The sequence below is a fragment of the Microtus oregoni genome, unplaced genomic scaffold, assembly GCF_018167655.1.
Source record: "Microtus oregoni isolate MIOR12 unplaced genomic scaffold, Mior012 000002F_ref0000024, whole genome shotgun sequence".
NCBI classification, from domain to species: Eukaryota; Metazoa; Chordata; class Mammalia; order Rodentia; family Cricetidae; genus Microtus; species Microtus oregoni.
The window spans coordinates 70500322-70511272 of NW_024543061.1; the positions used below are offsets into that span (position 1 = coordinate 70500322).

At 46.1% G+C, this 10951-nt stretch overlaps 1 protein-coding gene across 1 annotated transcript; it reads left to right on the top strand.

The window, feature by feature from the left end:
* The first annotated feature begins 1136 nt into the window (after positions 1-1136).
* Positions 1137-10452, top strand: Gabarapl1 (GABA type A receptor associated protein like 1). The gene is made up of 4 exons (XM_041641277.1): positions 1137-1477; positions 5621-5699; positions 6675-6793; positions 9226-10452. Exons 1-4 carry the CDS (start codon positions 1388-1390, stop codon positions 9289-9291), a joined length of 354 nt encoding a protein of 117 aa, XP_041497211.1. The 5' UTR covers positions 1137-1387; the 3' UTR covers positions 9292-10452.
* Positions 10453-10951: the final 499 nt, after the last annotated feature.

Here is a 10951-nt window from a genome sequence, read left to right on the forward strand (position 1 = left end):
GGGAGAAAAACCAGAAGGGGGCTATGCATTTCATTTTCTTGTTTGGGTAGTTAAATTTAGCTCATTTTATTTTGTGGGCTTTTGAAGTCCAAGTCACTGCGAGTAATTTGAAAGGGGGAAAAAAGTCGGGCCACAAGTGCTCCTTGCCTGGTACCATTTAGAAGTCATTTTATTTGAACAACACAAAGCATCCCTGACCTCTTTCTTTACCATTTCTAATGCTCCCCAAGTATAGGTTTGGAGAGTCACTACCAGTAGGATCAGAAGGCTGACCCAGCATCCAAGGATTCCTGGGTGTGCCAGAGGGGCCTGGGCAGTCTGATCCTCTCTGCACGCCTTAGGGTCTTCCACTAGAGATTTCGGTTCCCATGAGCTCTTTCCATTATGACGACTGTCCTGCAGTTTATACTCCCTCACCCCAAGGAAACTACTGTTGGGGAGACCACAGTCACCTAAACTGCTTGACCTCTGTATTTTCAAGAACCCAGGACCAGACTTATGGGTGAACAGGATAAAGTGAATGGATTCAACTCTCCTTTGAACATGCATGAAGCCCGGTGTTCGTCGCGGCATAGCTTGTAACCTTAATGACATCATGCTCTTCACCCTGATGGGTTCTTCAAATCCCTGAGTCACGCTCTGTTTATGTTGTCTCGGTACCAGTTCCAGCACAGATCCAAACGAAAGGACGCCAGAGTGAAGAGGAGGAGCTGGGGTGGAGAACCCAGGCCAGCCACGGGTGCCAGGCAAAGGTCAAAACCTAAGTACAGGACGTTTCTTTCTGGGCTACAGATCTCGTGACGCCTGGCGATTTTCCTCTACCAAACTACTGATACCTCACTGCTCTGGAAACAGCTGGATTTTCTTCCTGTGTGTTTGTTTTGGGCACCAAGCAAGAAACATGAAGGGGAGGGATGAAGACATTTGTTAGAGAATTCTTTGGGTTAAAAAACATTTTCTACATAAAATAAGAACAATAAAAATAAAAACTAATATTTGAGTTTTGTTAGAGTGATTTAGAAAAACTTAGGCGTGAAGGACACACACTCAAATGATCAAGGTTTCTGTCCACCCCTATCGAGCAAATCCTTTGCGCCGGGGGCGGGATAGAGGCGGGGCTCCGTGATGTCACAACACCGCCCTGGTGTTTTTGTGTTCCCAGCTCTTGGAAAATCCTCTCGATTTCTTTACCTGGTGGTCCTTTACCTTCCTCCCGGGAGATATCCAGACGTTTAGTCACGTAGTGCGGCGACGGGCGCGTGGTAGCTGACGCGTGTGGAGCGATTGTGATAAGGTTGACATTGACCAGGGGTGGCCAGACGCGAGACACAGTCACCAGCGCGCGGAGCAGGCCCCGTCCGGGGAGCCCCCAAACCTGCGGTCCATCATGAAGTTCCAGTATAAGGAAGACCATCCCTTCGAGTATCGGAAAAAGGAAGGTGAAAAGATTAGGAAGAAATACCCGGATCGGGTGCCGGTGAGTGGGGGCGGGTAGGGGCTGGCAAGCTGGGGAATTGGGGAGCTGGTTGCCCGGAAGCTGGAGGTTAGCCGAGCGCTGGCCAGTGGCAGGAGGGTAGCCTGGTACTAGCGGGTGGCCCTGGCACAGGAGGGTCCCCGGAATTACATAATCAATCCTAAGCGGCCTGTGCACACCTTTGGCATCTCAAAAGCGCAACCTGCGAGGTGGGTGACTCAGCAGAATTCAGCTCTCTTGGAGGTGGGGAATGTGCGGGTGGCGCGGCCTCAGTGTGAGGGAGTCACTGGTTGGGGGCCCCAGATCGGATCGGTTAGAACGTGCGCAACCCTGGAGTGTCAGGTGCGGTGAACCTTGTGCCCACCCATGTCTGCCTTTCGTGGTTCTCCATGAATCCGAGTTTCGTCCTCATTTCCTTGAGCGTAGGTGGTAAAACTTGAGAAGTCAGTAGATTCTGCCCTGCCTTTTCCTAGAATTAGGAGGCGGGGAGCTCGACCAGGCGGGCCCTGCAAACAAGGTCACGCTCTCTGCGCCACAGTCAGCTTGCCTCATCATTGCTGTCTCCCTGGCCACGCGATGCTAAAGAAGGTCTTGCCTTGGACTGCTGATGGATTGGGTCCTTGGGCCCCAAGAGCAAGGACTGAGAACCATTTCCACCACAAATTATACCTCCATTTAAACAGCCAAAACCTAGTTCACGCAGTAAGGAGAAAAATATTAAGGGAGCCCTCAGCATCCGGGTGTTTTTCCCTTTACTCCCTCCCCCGCCCACGTGCCTGCTTTTTCTCCTCTTTTGAAGGCTGCGCAGCAGAATTGGAAGCCTAGGGCGACATTACTGTTAGATGTGGTGGATGGAGGAGCAGGGGACTTTAAAATCGTTCTCTGTTTCTGTACAGGCAATGATGTTAGATTTGCATCGCTCATAAGTTTAAAGGGTAAAAAGAGCTGGACTTGCCTATTAATTTTTCTTGATGCATAAGTACTTTTGGGGCGTTTCTTGCTCAGTCCGACTTTCAGCTATGGCTACTAGAAGAAACGTAGGCCCAACTGGAAAAAGTACTCAAACCCATTTCCTGTTAGGAAGGGGGGAAGTTAAATATTTCACCATTCTCCAGGAATTGCACACAACGGTCTTAAGGGAAAAGCTGGAACCACACTAGCCGTGTCTCCGTAGTACGCAGCCCTTCACATGTTATTTCTGTGGAGGATTGCTTTTCAATTTTCTCTGAATTCGTCAGCCCCACCCCCTTAGTATTTTAAAATGACACGTGGACCACATAGCAGGCAGCACTCTGAATGCCTTGCCTGCATATTCACTGGCTCACCTCACACAACTAAAATCCCTGTTCTACAGACGTAGCCTGAAGCACAGGGAAGTGAAGTCACCACCCAAAGATCTGACATTCCTGGTCCTTGACCTTCAGGTTGCCGCCTTTTCCCAGTCTGTACAGTTCCATTAACCAGAATAGGGTGTCTACCTTATGCAGTTGACCCCTGGAAGTAGGTTAAGTCTTGCTGGCATCTGGAGTTCAGCTGGTAGGCCAGTGTCAGCCAGGAAACTTTTTTTTTTTTTTTTTTTGATTTTCGAGACAGGGTTTCTCCTTAGCTTTGGTTCCTGTCCTGGAACTAGCTCTTGTAGACCAGGCTGGCCTCGAACAGAGATCTGCCTGCCTCCCGAGTGCTGGGATTAAAGGCGTGCACCACCACCCCCAGGCATCAGCCAGGAAACTTCAGCAAATGTCTACGCCCCATTATTCAGAACTTTAACAGAAATACAGGCTGTGAAGTGTACCCGTCTTCAAATTCACTTGAAGCCCCTCTATTTCCTCGAACCAGGAGCCTTTCTCATTAGGTTGGTTACTGCACTCACCCAGAATATTTTAGTTCCTTATTCTTCTGCTTATGACTTGATGTTGAATGTTTTATTTCAGTGATAATTTATAAGCTAAGAAAAGTTCAGTCAAATCTCATGGATCCTCAACCTGAGAGATTCTCAACCTATGGCTCTGAAATTGGTTGTGACAGAACTCTGCTAAATGCCAGAGATTTGGTTTAGGGTGGGGGACAGTTCAGCACTGGGGATGGAGCCCTTTGCCTAGTGGCCTCTCTATCTCTACCCTTAGCCTCAGAGATGTGGTTTTGTTTCAGGGTTGTAACTAGAGTTCCTGTACCTTGGGCACAGAACTCAATCTTAACTACGTTCAGGTGTTTACGAAAAGCCATTAAGTTTCTAAGGCAGTCTGACTCACAACTTAAGCTTGGCCTCAGAAGACTGGGCCTTGGAAGAGGGGGGTCATGGGATCTGAAAATAACAGTTGTTAGGAACCTGCAATAGCAGGAACTGCTGGACACAGTAATTTTAAACATTTGTAAACAGCCCTGTGGTAGAGCACCTGCCACAGATGAAGAAAACAGTTTTTCTCTTGGTGGGAGCTGCCAGGTTTCAGAGTCCCTGTGGTAAATACCAGGGCTCCCCCTGCTTTCTGTGCCCTGTCTTATGTAGCCTGCCTTCTTTCCTTCCTTGTTTGGTCCATTTCTTGTCTCCTTGCCAAGCTCTTTTCTATTTAATTTGAAGCTTTGGATTCACCTGTGTACCCAGGCATTTACATGTACTTACTTGTTTGGTCTTTTTGGGGGTGGGGGGTACAGCTTGTGCAGAAGTCTAGAGAGGACACAGACATCCTGAAGGAGGTCACACAGCATTTAGAGATACTCGTCCAGTGTCTATTTCTGCTTCGCTTTTTTTTTTTTTTTTTGGTTTTTTTTGAGATAGGGTTTCTCTGTGGCTTGGAGCCTGTCCTGGAACTAGCTCTGTAGACCAGGCTGGTCTCGAACTCACAGAGATCCGCCTGCCTCTCTGCCTCCCGAGTGCTGGGATTAAAGGTGTGCACCACCATCACCCGGCCCGCTTCTTTGCTTTTTGGTATTTCCTATTTCTCACATCTAAGATGAGTTTTTCAAAACAAAAAAATCCAGTGTTAATATTTTTGGAATATATTTTCTGTTTTCTAAGTAAATACATAAACATCTAAGATTTTATGTGTCTTTTTCTTCATTACAAAATGTATAATCTTTAAAAATGTTATGAAAATATTTAAAGTAGATATTGAAAAATCCCTTAAACTCCTAACATAGTTAATAACGCTGAATTGTACAGTGCACTGCCCTGATGAAGTGTCCCTCATTTTTAAAAAATTCATAGTAGTTTTCACTTAGCAGTGAACATTTTTTCGCAAAGATTAAAACCTGAGCCAAGTTGCCTGTGTGTCTTAGCTATCACTGTAGCAATGTCTGAGACAGTCAACTTCTAGAAGGTAAGAAGGCAACTGGTTTCAGAGTCTGTCTGTGCTCACTTGGCCCCATTCTTTGGGCTGGTGGTGAGTCAGCCTATCCTGGTGAAAGCACGGAGGGCTCAATAACATAAACCTCCCATGAGGTCCCACCCCTCAAAGTTTCTACCACTTGTGCACAGCCAAGGTAGGAGCACTTCTTTAACACGGGGACCTTTGCAGGCAGTGGAGATCGAAGCTGTAATCTTGTGTGTCTATAAAAGCCATTTCTCCCTCTGTGTGCGTGTGTGTAAGGGTGTGCAGACGTGAGGGGGCATGTGCGTGATTGTATGCAGATATGCGTGCATGTGGAGGAGGCCAGAGGTTGGTGTCACATACAGTTCTTGGTTGCTCTTCACTTTACTCACTCTGAACCCGAGCCTCCCACTTCAGCCAGACAGCTTGGCCCAGGATCTCCATCTCCGCCTTCCAGCACTGGGATTGGCAGTGGCCCCTGCACATCCTCCCGGCATTCACAGGGACTTGAGGGATCTGAAGTCAGTCATTAGATACACTGCTTTTATCACCATGTCATCTCCCAGTCCATAAGTGGTATTATAGGGGGAAAAAAGCAAATAGATCATTAGACTATCCTAGAAACAGAGAACAACTGTTTGCTTCTTTAATAAAATGCCATAAGGTAAATGTCTTTTACTGTTCTTTATAAATAATTTGTAGTTGTGTAAGGTCAAGGAACATTGGAAGCAAGGACTGAAAAATTACATTGAGCCTACATAGTGTGGAAAAATTTAAGGTGTGGAAAGAAAAAGACAAAAACTAGGGTCTGCAATTCTCATCCCCTCTCCTGTTCTTCCAGGTCATCGTGGAAAAGGCTCCCAAAGCCAGGGTCCCTGATCTGGACAAGAGGAAGTACCTTGTGCCCTCTGACCTCACCGGTAATGGTTTTTCCTTCTTCTGACCTTCCATTCCAGGCAAAGCTTTCTTGATCTTTATTTCAAGTCCAAGTTAGTTTATTTCAAGTCAAAGTTAGTGACCAAAAGGGTTGGGACCATTCTTCAGGGAGTGGACCAGTGCTGACGAGCACACTCTGTCCTGTTTCTAGCTGTTTGGCATTTCCCAATGCCTTACTCACGTGCCTTATTCCTGAAGACACAGCAATGGAGTACTGTGGGGTAAAGGAGCAATTGTCTGTAATTTACATAACATTAAACATCAGCCTGGTCCTGAGGTCGATTTGTTCCAAAGCCAGCCCAGTGTCTTGGGAGGGTCTCATTTTAGAGATTCCTATCTAAATGCTTTATCTCTTAAATGTAGGTCTGTTTGTGAGATAAAAAACTGCAGACCCTAGCATATCTTCTATTTTGAATTACAGGTTTCTAGACTTTACCTTGTTCTTAATGAAACGCCAGGTTTCTTTTGCCCTGGACTTCATGCATTTGTCCATTAGCCTTCCAAAAACTATACATTGTTTTCAGGAAAAGGCTAACCGTTGGATACACTCACCTCCCTGACACTTGCCTCATTGTGCTGGGATATCCAGAGTCCAGGGATCTCTTCGTATTGTTAGCTCTCAGGGTGGGAATGGAGCTGGAAAGGCATCAGGGGTCCATGTTAGACAGGAATGCTTCAGTCTGCATTATACTCCCTCACAGCTGTCGTTAGGTTGGGCTGGTATGCTGACTTTGTGTCTGAGGCTGAATAGGGGGGAAGGGAAGCCGTCCCACTGGTGTTTCAGGGGCTATACAGGCCTCAGTTTCTATTTTGCCACTAAGGATCTTAGATGGTATTTGGGTCTGAAAAGCTTGTATTTAGCCTAAAGGGGGATAGATACAGATTTTGGTTTTCCTGAGAGTTTCTCTTTGTTTAGTCCTTTTTCTTTTTTTGCCCTGCTCTCTGTTACCTTCATGTAGTTGGCCAGTTCTACTTCTTAATCCGGAAGAGGATCCACCTGAGACCTGAGGACGCCTTATTCTTCTTTGTCAACAACACTATCCCTCCCACGAGTGCTACCATGGGCCAGCTGTATGAGGTAATGGTTTTGGTCACAATACCGAGCAGCCCGGCCTCCCCTAGCTCTGGTTCCAGGGTTTGTTAATACACCTGGGAAGTAGGGCAGGAGGTGTTTTTAATGGGGATCCTCTTACACACAGCAGTGTGAAGCTGTTAGATTAGATACCCCTTCCTTGTCCTTTCAGGATGGAGCACCTTCTCGGTTTAATCTTTTGAAATCTCCTACTTTCAATCTGGTCTGACAATAGTGCTTTATTGCTGGCTTGAGCAGTTCCTGGTAGCAGGGGCTTCCTGGGTGGTCCTCGTTCTATATGTGGAAGCACAATTTGTTAGTGAACTGTGCACTCCACCTGTTTGTCGGTCATCCCCATCTAGTGGTAGACTTGAGAAAGGAAACACCAGCTACACTTGACCCCTTTTCACAGTCTGAACCGGGAGCTCTGCCATCACAGTTAGTTCCCACGTGAACTCTGCAGATCTGGTTTATGTCAACCACATCCAGACGCTTTTCTTTGTAGAACAAACCTAAGACCACAGAGAGTTCCCATTGTCTGGGTACATACAGTGAATAAGTTAAAGTATAAAATTAAGGGAGAATTTGAGTGGGGAAAAGCTGTAGTTAGGACTTCATATATAAATGATGTGATCTAAGGTTGCAACTGTACTTCTCCTTGAACACTGTCACACAAGGTGCTGCCTTCCCGTTGTGCCCCATTCGTTAGTCACGTGCGCATCTAGGAGCCCCTGGTGTAGTCCTTATTCCACAGCATTTATTCCCCTAACTGTGCATGTCGGTCTGTATTTTGTGATATCCATGCTTTCCTTGCTAGAGTGAAGGGGTTTTCTTTATTTGTTTCTTTGGTTTTTTTTGTTGTTGTCGTTGTTGTCATTTTTTCTCACATGTGTGCATGCACAGGTGGAAGTTGGAGGATAATTTAGGATGTCATCCTCAAGATCACTCTGTGCCCCATCTGAGACAAGGTCTCTCATGGGCTTATAGCACACCAGTATGCTGGCCTGTCTAGACAATGAGCCCCAGGGATCCTTCTCTTTCTCTCTCTCAAGAGCTGGGGTTACAAACACACAACACTGCTCATGCCATTTTTATTCAGGATCTTGGCATTGAGCTCAGGTCCTCTGGGCTTGCAAAGCAAGTGCTTTATTGACTGACTAGCCTCACTCCTTCTCCAGCCATAAAATATTTCTTTTCAAGTTAAAAATTATTTCCCAATGTTTTGTTTGTTAAAGCTTTGAAAACATCAAACAAAAAAACAAGTTGAAAGAATTTTACTGAAAATGTAGACCGGCTTTCAGGGTTCGGTTGCTCACATTGAAGTTGCACATACTTTTGGACTTCCGTACTTGTACATATCATATTTCAGTCACATTCATCCCTGCCCCTTACCGTCTCTCTTCCCTCCTACTGCTGCTTCTCTTGTCAGCTAGACCTCTAATGGCCAGGCTCATTTCCAGGCCAATGGGAAGAGTGTTTACGGAAATATGGACACCTTCCCAGTGACTTCCTGCCCCCATTACATTCTTTCTTCCTTTTCTTCCACAGTATTCCCTAAACTTTGGAGGGGGCAGTTTAGATAAACCATATGTGGCCAAACATTAATCACTTATTATTGCACTTTGACCAGTATTAGTCTCAGTAGCCACACTGAGAAAGGAAATGTTGCCAGGCTATGGTGGCACACACCTTTAATTCCAGCCTTCAGGAAGCAGAGGCAGGCAGGTTTCTGTGAGTTCGAGACCAGCCTGGTCTACAAGAGCTAGTTCCAGGACAGCCTTCAAAGCTACGGAGAAATCCTGTCTTGAGACCGCCGTGCCCCTCCCCCCCAGAAAAAAAGAGGAAAAAAGAAAATGTCCATGGCTACAGAATGAATGTTTTTTACGACTATGGCTTAATATGGTTATTTTTCTGCTGTTGATGATATAATATATTCTCTAGGGGCTGGAGAGATGGCTCAGTGGTTAAGAGCACTGACTGCTCTTCCAGAGGACCCGGGTTCAATTCCCAGCACCCACATGGCAGCTCACAACTGTCTGAAGATCCAGTTGCAGGGGATCTGACACCTTCACACCAATGCACATAAAAAATAAAGTTAAATAAACTGTAAAAAAAATATTTAAAAAAAAAAAAAAAAAATTATATTCTCTATAAATCTTGCGTTTGTGAAGCCAGAGCTCAGCATGTAGTTGACACCTCTTATTCTTTGTTCCTTTTTTTTTTTTAATTTTATTTTTCCTTTTCCCTGACCTAGATCTTGAACCCAGAGCTTCACACATGCTAGGAGAGTGTTCTACTCCTTGGCTGTACTTCTATTCTTTTAATGGGGACTAATGATGACCATATGTCTTCTCCACAAGGTTGTGCAAGACTCAGAGTCATAGAGACAATGCACATGAATGTTAAGTATTTTCTACTGTCTTCTTGTCTCCTTTTAGGACAACCACGAGGAAGACTATTTTCTGTATGTGGCCTACAGTGATGAAAGTGTCTATGGAAAATGAGGCAGAAGCCCAGCAGATAGGAGCGCCTGGACTTGGGGGTAGGGGTGGGGTGCGCATGGGACTTAGGGAACCAGAGGGAGGGCTCCCAACCATGGAAGAGACGCAAGGTGAAGACATCGGAAAACATCATCCCGCACACACTGTCGTCTTTTTTCACAAGCTCCATTGTTAGTTTTCTCTGCTTCCTCAGCCCAGGAAGAACTTGGATTGGATTGGCTATGAGAGCCAGATGGGGACGACATCGTTCACAGCCTTGCTGTGAGTTTTCGTGCAGTTTCATCAGAGGGTTGGGAGGAGGGAAGGTGGCCACTAGAGAAGAATACAGTTCAGCAGCAACTCCTGTCTCTTTGGGCAGAGGTTTGATTTTTGGCATTTGCACAAGCCACATAGGGAAAGGGGGAAATGCTTTAGGAGCTGTAGGGGACCATACTAAGGGACCAAAAAATACTCACTGTCATTGAAGCATTGTGACCTCTGTCTCCAATTCCTCCCTCTCCTGGTCCTTTTGTTCCTTCCACACAGGTGTCACAGCACCACCCCAGTTGTGGCAGTGGATATTCACACAAATGTTTAGATGGAGTTTTTTGGGGGAAATAGAGTTGTACGAAAACGTGGTTACGATTGCCAGTAGATTGAATGGCATTAAACTGGAGTTTGGGGTTGAGCATCTCTGCTCCTCATCCCATAAGAACCTTAGAATTTCAGGAACCTCACGATCAGTCCTCTAGCATTTCCTTTAGCTTTCTCATGTGCCAGGTCAGTGTGTCTACATGTGGAAGGTTCAGGGCACAAGGTAAGCAAGATTACCCACCTGCCACTTATCTTCCCCCTTCTGCGGGCTCTTCAGTCTCACACGCACTGGAATACTAGGTGATTGGCCAGCCGTTTGCCTCCATGCCATCTGCTCTTCAGGAAAGATGGAGTGAGGACTGCAGGGTTTCATGGGGAGTTTTACTCATTCATTTTCATTTAGGGGCTATGTGGGGAGGGGGTGGGAGCAGGAATTGCACTCACACATGACATTTCAATTCATCTCAACACATGAAGAGCGTCCTCCCTGTTGGGAGCAATGTGTACGTCTGCTTTGCCAGCTGCAGGTTCCGATTCTTTGAAGTCAATGATGTCAGGCCAGGAAAATAAAATAATTGCTTACCTTAAAAATCCACCTGAGTTCCGAATTGTCACTTCCTTTTTTCTTTTGGTTTGCATGTGAATAAGGGTTGCGTGGAGATGGAAGTGGGTGTGGGGTTGGTAGTGCACACCAACATCGAGTCAGATGTATATGTGTTCATTTAGTTGTTGCTCAGGGGTGAATGTTAGTGTAGCCTGCCTGGTGTGTCTCAAGTAAGTGCAAGCCGCTGCTTCATGTGTTTCTCAAAGCTAGAGTCTGCCTACCTCACGGTGGAGGACTGCTGTGTGCTGTGCTAATTAGGAATGCCACTGTTTAGGCCTCATCCCAGATTTGGCTGGCAGCTGCATGTGCTGCTAATTATGAACAAGTGCCTCAGAAGACTGCTGAGCCTTCAAGTCTGCTCCAGGCGTCACTGCTGGTCCTAAACACAACTTACTCTCTCCTTTATACTTCACAAGAAGCTAAGACCTTTCAGGGCAGGAAGTAATCTGGCTTGTGGGGTCAAGAATAAGTTCAGTGTCTTCTGGC